Source organism: Otolemur garnettii, unplaced genomic scaffold, assembly GCF_000181295.1.
Source record: "Otolemur garnettii isolate 467f Iridium unplaced genomic scaffold, OtoGar3 scaffold00010, whole genome shotgun sequence".
In the NCBI taxonomy this organism is placed as follows: Eukaryota; Metazoa; Chordata; class Mammalia; order Primates; family Galagidae; genus Otolemur; species Otolemur garnettii.
Window position 1 is genome coordinate 28,497,023 of NW_003852405.1, and position 19,701 is coordinate 28,516,723.

General features: G+C 43.6%; 1 protein-coding gene across 1 annotated transcript in view; it reads right to left on the reverse strand.

The window, feature by feature from the left end:
- LOC100957808 (PDZ domain-containing protein GIPC2-like) overlaps positions 1-19,701 on the reverse strand; it is a 45,141-nt gene that overhangs the window by 15,775 nt on the left and 9,665 nt on the right. The window contains exons 2-3 of the mRNA XM_003784301.2: positions 6,951-7,136; positions 3,593-3,773 (exon numbers count right to left, since the gene is read on the reverse strand). Of these exons, the coding sequence (XP_003784349.1) occupies positions 3,593-3,773; positions 6,951-7,136 (367 nt within the window). The remainder of the gene's footprint in view (positions 1-3,592; positions 3,774-6,950; positions 7,137-19,701) is intronic.

Genomic DNA, 19,701 nt, shown 5'->3' on the forward strand with positions numbered 1-19,701 from the left:
GGACACAGCTGCCTCCAAGTTGCTCAGCAAATAAGAGACAGTCCAAAGATGGCAGGAGGGAAGAATGGAATGGTCAGGATGCAGAGACGGCCAGCAGGGGGCCTGACAGGACCAGCCTGCTTCTGGGGACAAGTGGAAACCTTGGAAATATCTAGAAATAGTTGGAAATAGGTACAAGGCAGTGAGCTGAGGGCCTTTGTGAAATGGAGGGGAGAGAAAAAAATCATCAGTGACGTTTCGGTCACAGAAAGGAAGCAAGCCAACCCCTTTCCCTTCAAAACTGTGAGAAAAAGATTGTTTTAATATTTCCTATTATGTTTCAGCTGAAAGTAAGACTTTTTAATTTTCCTGACTTCTCAAAAACATTATCTGGTCCTTTTAAAACATCTTGCAAGGACTTTACTACTGAGGTCTCATCATCTCCATCTTCACACTCATGTTAAATGTGGGATTATGATGCCTCTGTCTGAGCAAAGTTCTCAGCTGTGTTCTGATCATTTATATCTAATGGCTTAGCTAAGAGAAAAGTTCTTTGTTGTTGTTGTTGAGACTGAGCCTCTCTCTGTTGCCCTGGGTAGGGCACCATGGCATCATAGCTCACAGCAACCTCAAACTCTTGGGCTCAAGTGATCTTCCTAACTCAGCTTCCCAAGTAGCTGGGACAGGCACCTGCCACAATGCCCGGCTAGTTTTTTCTTAGTAGAGATGGGGTCTTGCTCTTCCTCAATCTAGTCTCAAACTCCCGAGCCCAAACAATCCACCCACCTCAGCCTCCCAGTGTGCTAGGATTATAGGCATGAGCCACTGTGCCCTCCCAAAGAAAAATTATCTTCACTGAATCCATATTGTTATCCAGTATCACAATTAAGAGTGTGTACTTCAGAGTCAGTGCACCTGCGTTAAAACCCCAGCTCCTCTGTCTGTAAAGTCAGAATAACACCTATTTACAGTGTCATGTTAAGCACTCAAAAGGCTACTGTAGGAGAGGTGCTCAGCCCGTGGCTTGGATCACGTGAACAGAGCCCTGCATCTAGGGTAGATGATTTGCTTGGGCAGGTGTGTTTCAACCGCAGAGAGAGACCCTGCTCTTCCCCTCCCTCCCTGACAAACCACTCAGTTTCTCTCTGAAAATGAGAACCATGCAAAGGTCCCACTTCAAATGCCGGGAGCAAAACTCTCCTTATCTGGTGACTTATCTGGTGTGAGTCACTTAAATGGACAAGTGGGTTTTCACAGCCTTTGGAAAATCTAGGTTTACAGGGCACATGCGGTGGGGCTGAGCTCATTGTGAGGACATGTTCGTTTTCATTGGCAAAAAGGGAAAGGAAGTGAGCCAGGCCCTAAAAAAATGCCCCTAGAGACATTCCAGCTGATCCTCGATAAGGACGGGGAATGCTGCCATCAGCTCATGGCTGGAAGAAGGAAACTTGGATCAGAGGGCAGCTGACCAGGAGACACCACGTTAGGTGTGGGAACCATTTCCCATTAAACTACACATTTCAACAAGGGAGTCAGTTCAACCAGTGGTTTTCAATTTTTTTTGCTGTGACTCACAGTAGGAAACATATACATTGTATCATGATCCATAAATGTGCACAAACATATATAAGAACTGACACATGGGTGTTTGTAACTGATACATGCTTGCCTTTCTTAGGTACAAAGTACTGTGATGGTTCGGTCCTATTCTACTTGGTGTTCTAAACACACTGGTTGAGATAAACAGTGTTTTAGATTCTGACCGGCACTGAGAGTCTGAGGGTACATTTCACAACAGCCTTTATTCCTCCCCCACAGCCCCACAGCTAACTCCGGGGAGCTGCTAGGGAGCATCTGCTCGGAGACAAGTGACTTGATCTTGATACTTGGATAGACCAGGCTGCCTCCTCCACGACTGGCCATTCCTCACTATGCTGGCCCCTCCTCCTCTTTGTGTCCCTTAAATGCTGGTGTGTCCCTCAGCAGCTGTGTCTGATCCCTTTACCCTCTGAGTGAGTTTACTTCCACAGCTTCCCTGAGTGAAGGACAATTGCTCATAAACCCCATTCACTGGGCTCTGATTCTCAGCCCTCATCTACCCCTTCTATCTCCCCCACTGAACTCTCCCACAGATTTCAAACTCATTAGGTCCAAAATTGTATTTATAATCTCTCTTCCCTGTCTCCTCACTGAAACCTATTTATTTTCCAGACTTCCTTATCTCAAGAATGGCACCATACTCACCCAAGACCCAACCTGGAGGTCATCAGTTGCAATCTCTCCTTTCTTCATCTCTACATCCCACAGGTTACAATTCAGCCTTCTTAATGGTGCATTCAGTGGTATGCGGGGAAACATTTAATACCACACCACACACACAGCACTGACTTGCAGGGCTTATTGATTCCTATGATATGAATATCCACCATAGCCAATTTCAGCCTGATGTCATTGACGGGGGAGTCAGGAAGAGACGTGTACAACACCTCCAGCACATACCGTCCACTCCTCAGAACCACTACTCCCGTCATGCCTCCTCTATGCCTTCATTCATCTTCTTGCTCTTAGCTAACACAACAGAATGTTTATGATCCCCTGAACTCATGTCACATTCCACTCCTTTCTCTGCCACAGTGTCCAAAATACCTAAAATCAAGAGTCACCATGTTACTCCCCCCACCTAAACCCTTTCATTGGTCCTCACTGCCCATGTGACCTTCATAGACAAGGCCCTGATAACGTGGTCCCTGCTGACTTGCAGCTGTCAGCACCACCCCTTAACCTCGACTCCAATGACAACAGCATGCCTGGTGGTCCCAATCATGATGCTGTCCTGTCCTGTACTTCTGTACCTTTACTCATTCTATCCCCACTCCACAACTTTCCCCAGTTTGTCCATGGTGAGCAAGGGCAAGTCTGGGATGATTCTGCTCAGAATATTTTCACACTGATGAACACGAGGCCTTCATTGGCTTATCAAAATAGTGCTGTGTGGTGAGATACGCTGGCACATTTCCTGTAGATGAGATGGCCCTGGGGGTTTGAACAACACTTGGAATACAGCTGCCTTGGCTAAAACCGAGCCAGTACAGATGTCACAGCAAACGGGAAATAATTTCATACCATCCCCTGGTGCTGAATTCAAAATATCAATGGAGGAAAAGTACTGGGGAAAGAGGGCTTTAAAACAGATGAGGTAACTTCTTTAAATACCAATTCTGTATGTAACTAAAACTTTTGCTGCAGAGCCCCGTGAGCAACAGTTATCAGAGTTTAAAGTGCTCAGTGAAAACCTGACTGCTCAGCCAAACGGAAACACGGCAGGGGCTGCTCCCAGAGGCTGGACAGCGCGTCAGACCCGTCACTAGTCCCCAGACTTATAACTCCAAAAGTTGGTTAGGAAAATGGCCTTCTACAATGCAACATTTTTCTTTTCTTTCTTCCTTCAATAGTAATTTTCCTTATAAGTAGTGCTGTTGACCATTTTCAATGTTCTTAACTGACAGGCTAGATGAGAAGATATATCAAAAGCTCACGTCACCACATCACAGTGTCATTTCCCTGAGAAATGTAACCCAGGGAAGGGGGATATTGTTCCCACACTCACACTTACCAGGTGCCTTCTTAGGTTCTATTAACGTCATGGTAAAGTGTTCCCATTTTTTCAATTCCTTGAACTTCTGAGCAACAGCATAGTGACACCAGCCAACAACACTTTCTCCATTTATAGATTCAATATGATCCCCCACACAAATGGTTTGGACTAAGTGAATAATGCCACCATCTCTAATTCTCTGAAAAGAAAATTAATGACAACATAATACAAAAACATTATGTAACATTATTGTTCATGCTTTTGAGACATTACAGACAACGTACTGACCTGTTAACAATTCAGTTTAATGTTTAATCAGAGATCAAAGACAAAGCAACAAAGCACGGCCACCACCTTCCTCCAACCCTCCTCATCTTCCTCATCCCTCAGAATCCAGCTTGGCCGCGGTCACCACGGCCTCTGGGAAGCTTTTCCTGAAGTCCCCCAACCCACTCCCACTCCCCACTAAAATGGGGAAGGTGCCACTCTCACCTCCTACAGTATCTTTTGTTACATACGCTGAACCCGAGGCTGGGCACTTTCCACTCACTGCTTCTCGGAATTCTAACACCCTTTATAAGACTCTCCTGTCATAGATCAGGAAGACTGAGGCTTGGGAAGATCAAGTCAGATTCCACAGAGCTCAGTGCACCTGTCCATTTACTCTTCAGCCTCTGTTACAAAAATGCAATATCCCTGAGGACAGAGATGGTCTTATTCACCAGTTTACCCTGGGCCTAGCACAATGGCACACAGAGCAGTCCCTCCATAAATGACTGTTGAAACATTTCAATGTGAAGCCCATTACATAAGAATAGCTTGAGCTTTGTCAATTGGCTACATTTAATTATAAACGCAAACACTCAAAAATGGTATAATCTTAGCTAGGAAGGTGGATAACTAACAAGAAACAAGTAGGATTCCCATTTTGGAAGTCAGTATGGCTGATTTTATGTGATTGTTTTCCATGTATGTATTTTAGATGAGGAGACATAGGACCCAAGGGAAAACTTCAACTTATTCTTTCTTAAATCTATCTTACTTCTCGATAATACATCTGTGGTATAAGGGTCTCAAATGAGATCTAAGATGGCACCAAGAATTTCTGAAAGAATCGCAGCACCCTGGGAGGCAGAGGTGGGCCAATTGCTTCAGTTCAGGAGTTTGAGACCAGCTTGAGCAACAGTGAGACCCCGTCTCTAAAAATAGCTGGGCATTGTGGCAGGCACCTGTTGTCCCAGCTACTTGAGAGACTGAGGCAAGAGGATTCCTTAAGCCCAAGAATTTGAGGTTGTTGTGAGTTATGACACCAGAGCACTCAACCCCAGGGTGACTGTATAACATTTTATCACCCATGCACACACGTGACAAGCATCTAAACTGAACTCTGTTCACGGTGTAGATTATGCTTCACTTTCTCCTCTGCTGCTCTGTCCTCTGTCTCCACAAGACCCGTGACTAGTACTCCGAGGCAGGGAAATGTTTGACGAGTCATTAAAAAAAAATAGAAGTACAAGCTTTGAATGGATGTCAGAGGCTAAGACCTAAAAATCTGCACACATTTGCAAAACTTCCAAGTCCTCTCTGCTGCATGTGCCTCGTGTCCTGAGCTTCCCTCGGATAATCCCTCATGACTTTCCCAACTCACAGATTTTCCATCTGGTCACCCAGTCAACCTGCAGCCCAGTCACAGCCTTCACAGAGCTAAAAATAGCCCTTCTATCAAGTGGGAAGTTCAAGCACCACTTACAGTGAAGATGATAACTTCCTAAGACCTTTTTAGATGACAAAGCATCAGCAAATCAGGATTTGGACAAAACAAAGGCATAAAACACACCCTGTTGTGTGACATCTATCATTAATTCTTAGCTCAGGGAATGGAAATGCCAGCTCTGACGTTAAACCTCTTAGATCGACTCTTGAATTTGTCTAGTTGTATGACTTTGGGCGAGCTACTTAACCTTCCTGAGTCCTGCAGGGCAAAGCTCAGGCAATTGGAACATTCACATAAATGACAGTAACATCCTGATCCTGCTTCTACATTGATAGAATAGAGGTTACAAGTAACACCAACCATGGATGAATCTCACAGATATCATGTTAAGCAAAAGAAGCCAGAAATGGTAGAGTAAGTGACATGTGATGACATGAAGTTCAAGAACAAGCAAATGGTAACACAGGTCAGAATGTGGGAGAGTACTGACCAGGAAGGGGCATAAGGAAGCCTTCTGGGTGGCAAAAATGCCACCCTTGATCTGGGTGACAGTCATACAGGTGTACATACAAACATTTACTAAGCTGTATGTTAAAAATATGTTACCTCAACAAAAAAGTAAATAAAAAAACAAAAAACAAACAAAATAGAAGGGCTGTGAGGATTAAATGAGAAAGTAGATGCAAAGAGCCTAGGACGTGGTCGGCATTTGAAGCTGAGGACATGGTAGGCATTCGACATGACTCAGCTGCTATTATTACACCTACTTGTTACAAAAATAGAATTGTTATTTTAAAGAGATGAGTCTACCTTTCTTTTTATCATTCCTTAATTTTTATCATTTTCATACAATTTCAAGCTTCTCTCTTTTCTTTGCAGTTTTATCTTGCTCTCTTTGTATTTAAATAAAGGAATTATAATTGTCACATCCCTCATAGCACGAGGGATTGGTTCCAGGACCTCCGGTGGAGACAAAAACCCACAGATGCTCAGGTCCCTGGTGTAAAATGCTGCAGTATTTGCAAATAACTTGTGTGCACACTCTCCCATCTACTCTAAATCATCTCTAGCTGACTCACAATAGCTTTTATCGTGTAACACTGTGTAAATAGTTGTCATATTAATACTTTTTTGTTTAGGAATAATGTCAAGAATAAAAAATCTGTACATGTTCTCTACAGACAATTTTTTAAAAACTTTTAAATCTATAGTTGATTGAATCCACTGTTAAACCCATAAATACTGAAGGCAAATTGTATATAGTTCAGAAAACTTTGAAGAGCATTTTTAAAGAAGCAGAGTGGCCAAAAGTGGGTGCAGTTGGAAGAAACACTCAATGGAAATCAGCCTGGACGTCATCAGAACTACAGACCTGGGAGCGCTCAGTTGGATAATGAGTGGGCACCAGGGTCAGACTCTCCTTTTCAGGAGGTTCTAAATTCTAGTGAAGATAAAGCTGAAGGGAATCAATTCTAGGAAATGGCAAATAAACAAAATATAATAATGCCTTGAAGACCTTTAAAATGACAGTGAAACATCACCACTTCATGCATCCCTGCAGAGCCAGCTCTCATACTGAAGATTGTTTCTAAACTCATTTGGCCTGGTAGATTTTCTTAAATGTCCTCAATTAGGCCACACTGTTATTTTTTTAAATCTTACCTTTATAAAAACACAGCCAGCACCATTGTCTGAAAGGATGAGATCAGGTGAATCTTCGGATTTACATAAACGTACTTCTTTTTTCCTTCCTCTCACGTGGGCAAAGATGAAATCGTTCAGTCCTATTTGTCCTCCTGTCAGTCTTTCCATGTCTACTTTAGGAGTGTTTGAAGTACAATATAAGATCTGCAAAGAAAAAGAAACGTTTAGGTCACTTTCTAACTGGACTACATTCTCTCATGAATTTATTCATAAATATACGAGCAAAACTGTCCTCAGTTTGAAAAGCTACCTCACAGCCTGAGCAACATACCAAGACCCCATCTCTACAAAACATAGAAAATTAGCTGGACAAGGTGGTGCACACCTGTAGTCCCAGCTATTCAGGAGACTGAAGCAGGAAGATCACTTGAACCCAGGAGTTTGAGGTTGCAGTGAGCTATGATGACACCACTGTACTCGGGCTGGGGGACAGAGTGAGACCATGTCTCAAAAATAATTAATAAATATTGGCTGTCTTCCAAGGCAACTCTCTCTGGGTAATGTAGTTCCCTCCTGTTCCTAAGCCACAACAGGGCTCCAAGAAGGAACAGCTGCAAACAGGGCCAAGTTTACCTCACGGGGCTCTTGTTAAATGGCACTACTGTGTCCTAGGACAGAGGATGGTCTTGCCTCTTCTTAAAGGCCATATTGAAATTTCAGGGGATTATGGTCTGTCATGGGCTCAGTGGCTCAGGCACTCTGGGAGGCCATGGGTGGAGGATCACTTAAGGCCAGGAGTTAGATAGTGACTAGCCTGAACATGAGTGACACCATCTTTATAAAAAGTAGAAAAATCAATCAGCCATGGTGGCACATGCCTGTAGTCCCAGCTACTCAGGAGAATGAGACAGGAGGATAGCTGGGGCCCAGGAGTTTGAGATTGCTGTGAGCTGTGATCACACCACTGCACTCTAGCCAAGGGATACAGTGAGATATCATCTCAAGGAAATTAAAAATAAATTAAATAAATAAATGAATAAATGTTTAAAGATTAAAGGTTCATCATAAAATATGTTTTTATGTTGGCTGGATAAAATCTGGGACACATTTTCATACGATAGCATTGGGTAACACCTATTAAGTGCTTCTAATAAGCCAGGCTCCATGCTATCCAATTTGCATTCATTATCTCACATAATCTTCAAATCACTTTATAAAGAATTTTATTATCCCCATATTACAGATGAAGATATTGAGGCTTGGCAAGATTTGCCTAAGATCACATAGAGGGTATTTGTCAGAGCCAAGGACTTGAGTTCAAATCTCACCAACTTCAAAGTGTTCCAGTGGTTTGAACTACGTGGTCTATCATTTACAGTGCTGAAATCAAAGGTTATATTCCCAAAGATCTGCATGAGGTATACAGTATATGATGCATTCACTACAATGAAAATATACCACACATAGAAGCCTATATTTGAAAATTGGTAAGTAGTTGTTTTATTCTGGTTTAATAACCAGAATCTCGCTTACATTCCCTAGGCTGCAGCGCAGTGGCACAATCACAGCTCACTGTTAACCTTGAACTCCTGGGCTCAAGCAATCCTCCTGCCTTACTCTACTGAGGAGCTAGGACTACTGGCATGTACCACTGTGCCTGGCTAATTTTTTTTTTTTTCATTCTGTAGTAGAGATCATATCTGGCTATGGTGCTCAGGGTGGTTTCAAACTCCTGGCCTCAAGTGTCCTCCTCCACCCTTGGCCTGAAGAAGTACTGAGGTTATAGTCATGAGCCACTGTGCCCAACACATTCTTTATAAAATTCGAAAAATTCTATTTATCTTACATTATAGCATTTCATAAAAGTGACTTAATTAATAAATGAGGTGTTAAAATGAAAATATTTCAGAGCTAAAACAAACCTTAAAGATTAATTCATCCAAACTCTTAATTTTAAAAATGAGGAAACTGAGGTCTGGAGAGGTTAAAACAACTTGCCCAAATCCACACGATGGTAGAAAGAGAGCAAAAAAGACACAGCAGGGAAGCGTTGTGTGGAGATTTTAAAGGGACTTCTCATGCTTACCAAGTCTTCATTTCACCTTATTTCCCTTCAGAAACATGGCTCATTTTGCTAAAATTTACAGTGCTAAATTTGTCATTTACAATCTGAGTAATTTGGCAAAATGATTGAGAATATGTCATTGGTTAAAAAATTAAGTTCAGGGCTCGGCGCCTATAGCTCAACCGGCTAAGGCGCCAGCCACGTACACCTAAGGCGGCGGGTTCGAATCCCCAGCCCGGACCCGCCAAACAACAATGACGGCTGCAACCAAAAAATAGCCGGGCGTTGTGGCGGGCGCCTGTGGTCCCAGCTACTTGGGAGGCGGAGGCAGGAGACTCGCTTGAGCCCAGGAGTTGGAGGTTGCTGTGAGCTGTAATGCCACGGCACTCTGCCCAGGGGGACAGCTTGAGGCTCTGTCTCAAAAAAAAAAAAAAAAAAATTAAGTTCAGGCTCAGTGCCGGTAGCACAGTGGTGAGGGCGCCGGCCATATGCACCAAGGGTAGTAGGTTCAAACCCAGCCCAGGCCAGTTAAATAACAATGACAACTTCAACAAAAAATAGCTGGCGTTGTGGCTGGCGCCTGTAACCCCAGCCACTCGGGAGGCTGAGGCAAGAGAATCGCTTAAGCCCAAGAGTTTGAGGTTGCTATGATCTGTGATGCCAGAGCATTCTACCGAGAGCAACACAGTGAGATTCTGTCTCAAAAAATAAATAAATAAAAATAAAAATAGGCTTGGTGACTGTAGCACAGTGGTTACAGGGACAGCCACATACACCGAGGCTGATGGGTTCAAACCCAACTTGCGCCAGCTAGACAGCAATGGCAACTTTAACAAAAAAAATGGCCAGGCATTATGGTGGACACCTGTGGTCCCAGCTGCTTGGGAGGCTGAGGCAGGAGAGTCACTTAGACCCAAGAGTTGGAAGTTGCTGTGAGCTGTGATATCACAGCACTCTACGGAGGGCAACATAGTGAGACTCTGTCTCAAAATAATAAATAAATAATAATAAATAAAAATAACAAATAATAAAAAAGTTTTCAGAAATATTCACTAGCATAGAAACTTCATTATTCCCACAAGGTGAAAAGTCAGTTAAGCCAATAACAGCACCTAATTGTAACTGTAAAGTCAATGGTATAATTAGCTCACTAACAAAAATCACTGAAAACAGGCTTTTCTGACTTTCTCAAAATAATGAGAAGTAAGTAGAAGAAATAGCAGTTTATGGCTTGGCACTTGTAGCTGAGTGGTTAGGAGGGTGCCAGCCACATGCACCAGGGCTGGCAGGTTCGAGCCCAGCCCAGGCCAGCTAAATATCTATGACAACTGCAACAACAACAACAACAAAAATAGCTGGGAGTTGTGGCAGGCACCTATAGTCCCAGCTACTTTGGAGGCTGAGGCAAGAGAATCACTTAAGCCCTAGAGTTTGAGGTTGCTGTGAGCTGTGATGTCACTGTACTCTACCAAGGTTGACATAGTGAGACTCTGTCTCAAAAAAAAAAAAAAAAGATGAAGACTTTACAGCCTTTACATTTACCTGGATGGAACTGAAATACATTCTTCTTAGTAAAGTATCACAAGAATGGAAAAATAAATACCCAATGTACTCCATACTAATATGAAATCAATATGTAAACAATTACATATTCCTAAGAACAATAAAATGCTATTTAGTCCATTGTAGAGGTAGAGGGAAGGGGGAGGGGAGAGGACGTATGGCAGGAGTGAGGGGATGAGGCAGATCTCACGTAATGTGCCATGGTGAGGGTGTATGACACGGCTCTGGGTGAGGGGCTCCTCTACAAGTGGAACTTTGCCCTGAAAGTGAGAACAATGTAACCTAAATATTGTACTCTCGTGTTAATTTGAATAAAGTTAAAAAAAATTGCAAAAATGAGGGTCATTGAGAATCATTTTTAGGGAAAGAACACTACTATTGAACCATGTTCTGGTCACTTAACATGTTATTTCACTCAATTCCCACAACACTCCTACAAAGTAGGTATTTGATTTGTACCTTTTATCAGTGAGAAAAACAGAGGCTGGAAAGCGGCCTCTCTAAAGCTCAGACCTGAAACAGGCGATCCCACCCTGAAACCCACCTCCTCACCAACTTGACCCCGAGGCCTGTGCTCACCCATGGTGCCACCCTGACTGCCCAGCTGCCAAAGGACCCTTTAAACCTGTCCAATAGCCACACAACACATGACCCCTCAGGATGTTACAATAGCTGGAACAACACAAATTTCACAAACCAAGCTCATGTTCCACTCTGCATAATTAATAATAATCCTATAAGATCGATCCTAAAACTAAAAACACAAACCAGCAGCTGGTCTTCCTCCTAGTTTTCAGTTCTCCTGGCTCCCCTCCCCCTTCTTTTCTCACCTCCTAATTTCACACAGTGTAGAGCAATTACTTACTCTCCAGCAACCAGGTGTAGCAGTGCTGCTGCAGGTGGAGCATGATACTGGCCTCTAAGGAAACAGATTGACATTTGGGGGGAGCTTTTTCTTTGTCATTTTTTGGAACAAAAATCTCACTGTGTTGCCCCAGGTTAGAGTACCATATTGTCATCCTAGCTCACAACAACCTCAAACTCTGGGGTCCAAGGAATCCTCTTGCCTCAGCCTCCCAAGTAGCTGGGACTATAGGTGTGCACCTGGCTAATTTTACTATTTTTAGTAGAGACAGGGTCTCCCTCTTGCTCAGGCTGGACTAGAACTCCTGAGCTCAAGCAATCCACTTGCCTTGCCCTCCCAGAGTGACGGGATTACTGGCATAAGGCACGGCACCCAGCCATTTTCTTTGGTTGTTAAAAGAACTGTGACACCACTGTCACCTGCGGGAAGCAGAACTTAGGTCAGGGATGCCATATGAACTGCAATGCTCAAGAAGCCCGGCTCAGTGAAGCTCTGTCCTTCATTCCACACGAGGTTCAAGTGTCCTACCTGACATTCACACTGGGAGACCTAGACTCCAATTCTGTGTTACACACAAAGAACTTTTTGTTCTCAAGTTCCCTGCACTGCAGTTACCACATATCAAGGGAAGATTACATTTGTTTATGCAGACCCTTACCAAGAGTCGTCCATCATTGCAGAAAATCAAGTTGCTGACTGCAATGCTGTTCATGTTATTTGAATTTTTAACATGAAATATTTATATTAAGGCCAGGTGGGATGGCCCACACCTGTAATCCTAGTACTCAGGGAGGCCAAGGCAGAGGATTGCCTAAGCTCACAGGTTCAAGACCAGCATAAGCAAGAACAAGACCCCATCTCTAAAAATAGCCGTGCATTGTGGCAGGCGCCTGTACTGCCAGCTACTTGGGAGACTAAGGCAAGAGGATCAGTTAAGCCCAAGACCTTGAGGTTACTGTGAGCTATGACAGGGCGACAAAGTGAGACTCTGTCTCGATGGAAAAAGAAAGAAGCAGCAATAGGAGCAGCTTGCTCCTATTGTTGAATTGTATTGATTCTATGAATATTTACAAATATTTATGTCTCATTTCAAAATGTCACATATAAGAAGAGACACAAACATTCAGTTGAATATTTTATTCTTACTCGTCCTAAATCCAAACTTGCTCACTACAAGGAGGGTCCAGTCCCTCCCTGCTTCTTTATATCTTCTAACATAGTTTTCCCAAGGAATTGAACACTGAAATCTATACTGGCTGTGGGCTGTGGCTCACACCTGTGATCCTAGCACTCCAGGAGGCTGAAGCAGGTGGATCCTTTGAACTCAGAAGTTCAAAACCAACCTAAGCAAGAGTGAGATTCCATCTTTAAAAATTGGCTCAGCGCCTGTGGCTCAAGTGGCTAAGGCGCCCGGTACATACACCTAAGCTGGTGGGTTCGAATCCAGCCCAGGCCTGCCAAACAACAATGATGGCTGCAACCAAAAAAAATAGCCAGGCATTATGGCGGGTGCCTGTGGTCCCAGCTACTTGGGAGGCAGAGGCAGGAGACTCACTTGAGCCCAGGAGTTGGAGGTTGCTGTGAGCTGTAATGCCACAGCACTCTGCCCAGGGGGACAGCTTGAGGCTCTGTCTCAAAAAAAAAAAAAAAAAAAAAAAAAACTAGCTGGGCATTGTGGTGACTTCCCATAGTCCCAGCTATTTGTGAGCCTAGGCAAGAGGACAGCTGGAACCAGGAGTGTGAGGTTGCTGTAAGCTATGACACCATGGGACTCTACCCAGGGTGACAAAGTGAGACTCTGTTTCCCCCCCTCCCCAAAAAGAAAGAAAGAAAGAAATCTATACTGGTTTCGGACTAATATCAGGGTTAAGGAATGTTTTTTAATTATATGTGTAGGTAGAAAATAGTGTTTACAATTTTCTTTCAGGGCAGTAAAGGTAGTATCGTAAAGCATGTGACAGAGGACCCCTGTGTCTGATAAGGCTAAGAGTCACTTGTATAATGAAAAGAACGTGGGTTTTGGAGCCAGACAAACCTAAAGGTCAAAGACAGGCATCCTCAAACGACGGACCGCGGGCCACATGCAGCCCACCAAGGACATTAGCAGCTGACTCGTCCAGGGGCTCGCAGTCTGGCCCTCCAATGGTCTGAGAGACAGTGAACTGACCCCCTGTTTAAAAGTTTGAGGACCCCTGAAGAGACATCCCTCTGGGCTGTATAACTTGGGTAATTTACCTTTGTTTGAGCTCCAGGTGCTTCATCAATAGCCTGTAATAATCTGGGGGAGTTCAGGTAAGGACTACCATTTCCGCTAACACAGCAGAGGTTAAGTGGTGATAGCTGTTGGACAACAATCCCCTTCTCCTAATTCACCAGGTTTGCCTCCCCTCCTCCACACACCTTCACACAGAGGCAGGAAATCATGATAGGAAGGAGAAAGTGCAAAGTGTACAGAAGTAACAGGGATCATGACCTAACCACACCCAGGACTCCCTGATAGCACCAGATGGGGACAGTCTCGGGAGGTGAAATTAGGGCTCTGACCCTGGATCACAAAGGACAGAGTACTCACACCAATCACACCATCACTGAGACACTAAGGAAGTACACGCAGGTATAAACTGGACACTGAATCATTATTTCCTCAGCCTTGTTGCTGTGTACCCCTGTAAGGCCACTTTAACACTGTAACTCAAGAACCTGAGACTTTTATGGATCGAGACGCAGATTCTGGATTTTAGCCATCAAAAAAAAAAAAAAAAAAAAGACTGGAACTGTCACTCTACATGCACTCTGAATTATCTTCAGGGGAATTTTTACACACATAGCAAATACATTTTCTGGATGCCTGAGTTCTAAAGTTCCAAGCTGCTACTTATGGAGGGTCAGAAACATCTCTTAAAAGCACACATTCCATCACTAACAAGCTCTGAAGTCCCTGCTTACCCACATAAGGCATAGGACCCCCCTGGTATGGGTCATGACCAAGCTTCAACTTTGTACTCCTCATTTTAATCACCACAATCCAGAATTCTTATCACACCACAAACAGCAGGGCTCGTGTGTCTGAGATGAGTGAGGAAGGCAGGTTTCTTGGATCCCAGCCCAGAGAAGCAGTGACGGCCATCTGCCTTCAGCTGACTTCCTCTGGGTCAGGCTCAGCAAGCATCCCTACCCAAAGGTATCTGTTAATGAATTACTCCTCTGAATAAGCACTTTCAAGGAACACCTTGGTGATCTCAGGTGAGGGAGCTCATCCTAAGGAGACCAGGGCAGCAAGGGAAGCCCAGGAAACCCTTCCAGGAATTAGGCAGGTTTCTTAGAAATTATTAAAATCTGGTGTATCACCCAAGACACAGTAGCAGCTCTCCTGGCACAGAGGAGACCCTGGTGGCCCTCTGAAACTCTGCAAGGATACCTGGGGCCACCGTTCCCAGGCCCCAGTGTCTCTTAGGTCTCCTCTTCCACTCCACTCATTACCAACTATGCAGAACAAAGGATGCTCTTAATGGGGGTGTTCAAAGTGTGGGGGTGTAACATACAGATATGCACACATTTACATATACACATACGCATTTATAAATTCAAAGTATTTTTGTAAAAAGAGAGCTAAGAAAGTGGCCATAGCAGACACTTCTCAGTTTGGGGTGATAGGATACGTATTTTAAAACTATTTAGCATTTATGTGTGTATGTGTGTGTATAACTTTTTCAATTAAAATAATGTCATTTACTATGTAGCTCCACTGTGGACTTCTGCTTTATAATTTTTCTTTTGAGTCAGTCTCACTCTGTCACCCTCGGTGGAGTGCCATGGTGCCATAGCTCACAGCAGCCTCAAACTCCTAGGTTGCAGTGATCCTATTCCCTCAGTCTCCCGAGTAGCTTAGGACTACAGGCTCCCACCACAATCCTGGCTAATTTTTCCTACTTTTGGCAGAGACAGGGTTCTCACTCTTACTCAGTCTGGTCTTAAACACATGAGCTCAAGCAATCCACCCATAATTCTCCCCAAGTGGGAGAATTACACCATAAGCCACTGCTCCCAGCCTATGGAGTGATTTTTATTTTTAGTGAATGAAACACAAAAGCAGAGATCACTTTCCTTTGGTGGCCTCTGGTCCAACACTGTGGATACCCTCATTAACTGAGACCCAAAAGGTGGATGGGAAGAGGAGAATCTGACAGGACAGCTGCATTTTGCAACGAGGTAAAGTCAATAGAAGGGGTAGGTTAGATTAGGAGTAGATCTAATGAACTAATGGCAGCTATCCTGGCTACATCCCATACCTATCAAGCTTTGAGGCAACTACTGCTATGCCCTAACTCCATCTTGCTAAGGGCTTTCAACACTCCCCCTTTAAGACGGGAAACTCAGCTGAAAGAGTTCAGTAATAACTGAAAAACCCCAGCTTCCCCTTACAAGCACTCCCCTTGTCAGGTGTTGGATCTTGTGAGATTCAGCTTGTGTTAAGAACTCCCCTCCCTGTAGAGGTTTCCACCCTCGCTTCTAAGGGTTGAGAGACTTGGAGGCGTGAGCCTGCTCTTGACCCAGCTGAGCAGTACAGGACTTGCTTAATTTGGACCCCGTGTGCTGGCGTTTCTCTATCCACTCACTTCAGGTAGAACACGACAAAAGAATTTGTGTGATACCAACATCCCAAATTTCCAAGCATGACATTGGATATCAGAAAAGTCAAAAATAGGCCTTAGCTCCTAAAATTTTCTTATTTCATTTATATTATGCCTTGCTGAATATATCCCTAGAATTCTATTTTCCAAAATTCTTCATTGAGTTCAAAAATACTTCATCTTGATTTTCTAATTGTTGAAGAGCACTATCAGTACTCCTATTTTAAGTTCTCTATCCAGCACTTTTCTAATAAGAAAGAAGTGATCTCCAAATGACCGTTTAATTCCTTTTTTATTTGAGACAGAGTTCACTTTGTTGCCCTAGGGTAGAGTGCAGTGGCATCATAGCTTACAGCAACCTCAAACTCTTGGGCTTAAGTGATCCTCTTGCCTCTGCCTCCCAAGTAGCTGGGACTACAGGCACCTGCCACAGTGCTGGTATATTTTTAGAGATGGGGGCTCGCTCTTGCTTAAGCTGGGCTGGATATAGTGAACTCAAGCAATCCACCCGACTTGGCCTTCCACAGTGCTGGGATTCCAGGCATGAGCCACTGTGCCCAGCCCAAAATGACCATTTAAATACACCCAGGTCTCCACCATTTGAAGGATTTCCACCCACTAGCAAAATAATATCATAGTACCCTTTTTATGTCCCTCAATACCTTGTACATAAGATGGCATGCAAATATTTGAGCTGAATACACAAGCTCTGGAGGAACATTCAGGCTAGAAAGGACCTGGCATCTCTTCATTTAAGTCAGTGGCTCTCACACACACACCTACCAATGGATGACAGACCAGCTGTCTGTGGACATCAGAGAAGCTTTTAAAAACTACAACATACTCAGGCCCTAGCCCAAGACAAAACAAGTGAGGCCTGTATTCTTTTAAAAGACTACCAGGTGATTGTGAGATATAACCAGATCTGAAAACCACTAGTCCAGTCTACACACCCCTACAACCTCTGAAGAAACTGAAGCCCAGAGATGTGGGGAAACTTGCGCAAACTTGGACAGTGAGGGGAACAGAATAGCAAAAATACAGAATCAGGACAAAATGGAAAATATCTGGCAGAGTTCTTCAGTACGAGATGACAAAGATAAGTGTTCACTAATTAGAATGTTGTCAGGAAACCTTCTTAATCACAGAATAACTGATGAGTAGCTTTTGAAAAAATGCATCAGCATTTTTATCTTTTATTTTTTAGTTTTTTAGAGGCAGAGTCTCACTTTGTCGCCCTCAGTAGAGCGCTGAAGAGTCACAGCTCAAGGCAACCTCAAACTCCTGGGCTCAAGCAAGTCTCCTGCCTCAGCATCCCAAGTAGCTGGGATTACAGGCGCCCACCACAACGCCCGGCTATTTTTTGTTGCAGTTTAGCCAGGGCCAGGTTCGAACCCACCCCCTCTCTGTATATGGGGCCGATGCCCTACTCACTGAGCCACAAGCACCACCCATCATCAGCATTTTTTTTTTTGAGACAGAGCCTCAAGCTATTGCCTTGGGTAGAGTGCTATGGCATCACAGCTCACAACAACCTCCAACTCCTGGGCTCAAGCAATTCTCCCGCCTCTGCCTCCCAAGTAGCTGGGAGTACAGGCACTTGCCACAACGCCCAGTTATTTTTTGGTTGCAGCCATCATTGTTGTGAGCCCGGGCTGGATTCGAACCCACCAGCTCAGGTGTATGTGGCTGGCATCTTAGCTGCTTGAGCCACCAGTGCCGAGCCCATCATCAGCATTTTTAAAGTATATAACTTGGAATATTGGTTCAAGGAGTGTTATGCAGGAACTAAAGGGAGCATTCCACAGCCACACAGTGTGGGAAATGATAGATAACACAGGTCCTGATTTCTTGACTTTTAGTGGACTTCTCAGAACCTTTAATATGTGTTATCAGTTTACAAGGTATTTACAAAGTTAAGTGACAACTGAAGGCACTTTTCTATATATATCAAGAGGTCTTATAACACCTTGTAGGAAACCCCACACTAGCTTCTTAAGATGCTTCTCTTTGAACTGAACTCAACAGGAGGAAGAGGCTGTGTCCTTTTTACCTTTATGTCCCCAGCATCAAGCACAAGGCTAGACTCAGAGTGAGCACTGGTATGAGTGGATTCTCTCAGTAAAAATCAGTTAAAAGTAATCAGACATGAACTGTTTATTAAGGAAACAAGTTAACAAGTTAGATAGAATACAATAGAGAAGGCTGGGCTCGGTGGCTCACAGCTGCAATCCTAGCACTCTGGGAGACCGAGGCAAGTAGATTGCTTGAGTTGCAGACCAGCCTAAGCAAGAGCGATACCCCATCTCTAAAAATAGCCAGGCATTGTGGAGGGCACCTGTAGTCCCAACTACTTGGTAGGCTGAGGCAAGAGGATCACTTGAGCCCAAGAGTTTGAGGTTGCTGTGAGCCATAATGCCACAACACTCTTCCCAGGGTGACAAAGTGAGATTCTGTCTCAAAAAAACAATAAAGACTCTTTTGATTCTAGAATTATAACATTTGATAAATACTTACTATATGTGTCAGACTGGTGCAGGAAAAAGGATAAATTAAAACTGACAGACACTTACACCAACAATATACAGGAAGGAACTTTAATTGCTGGTGACAAGTCAGGTGCCTCAAGGTGAGAAATGCTGAGTTCTGGGGAACATTTTTTTCCAGGCTTTTTTATACCTTTGCTTTTCTTCAGTTCAATATCAGCTACATAGTTATGGCTACAGATGTTAGAAACCAGGCTATTGTTATTAGTTAGAGAGGCTTTTTTTCTTTTGCTTTTCAAGGTTATTTCAGCTCAGTGTCCAGTTTGTTCTTATCTTTGGAGAAGTTCCTCTGCAGCCGCCTGCTGCTTCCTCAGGGTCACTAAGAAGCATAAAATTTATTTCTCCTTCCTGAAGACATGGGTCTTACATACATCATTTCCTTTCCCCCTCACAAGAATCTTTTGTGACAGATACTGTCATTAATCCCACTTCGCACATGGGGAACAGAAATAAAGAAGGCCAGCAAGAAGCTCAAGGTCCCCCCAGAGAGCAAGAGGCCCTCCTAACCACTGCTATTCAATGCTTCCAGACACAAGGGAGGTTTAAGGGTATACGGCACACACACAAAAAGAAATAAAAGTACATAGTATAGGTGACATATTAGGAGTCAGAAATGATGGAGGGTTTTCCAACAAAAACATATAAACATGCTTATGTTCTCCTGCTTAGCAAAAGCTAAGTCTCTTCTACTTTGAAGGCACGAAGCAATGTGGAGTAAATGGAAACATACATTTGTGAGAGCTCAGAAAATAGGCCAGCAATTGCCTATTCCTTTTCATCTGGTGGGTATCCGCACTGACTCAGGAAGTCCCCATGTCACAGGCTGGAAGAGTGGCAGGTGAGTCCCTCACAGGCAGGGATTGCGGTCTGTTTTGTTCACTGATAAACCTCAGGATTTGGAGCAGTGACTGACACAAAGTCAGTAACCAGAAAATTTTGTAGTGAAGAATAAGATTAAGCATACCCAATCTGCACTTCTATTTTAAAGTTTTAATCTCCCCAGGAATAAATGTATAGCATGTACAAATGATAAAAGTAGACCTTTTCAGCAGGATAAACATCTTTTAGTAGAGGGTTTCAGGGTCTTTTTTTTTTTTTT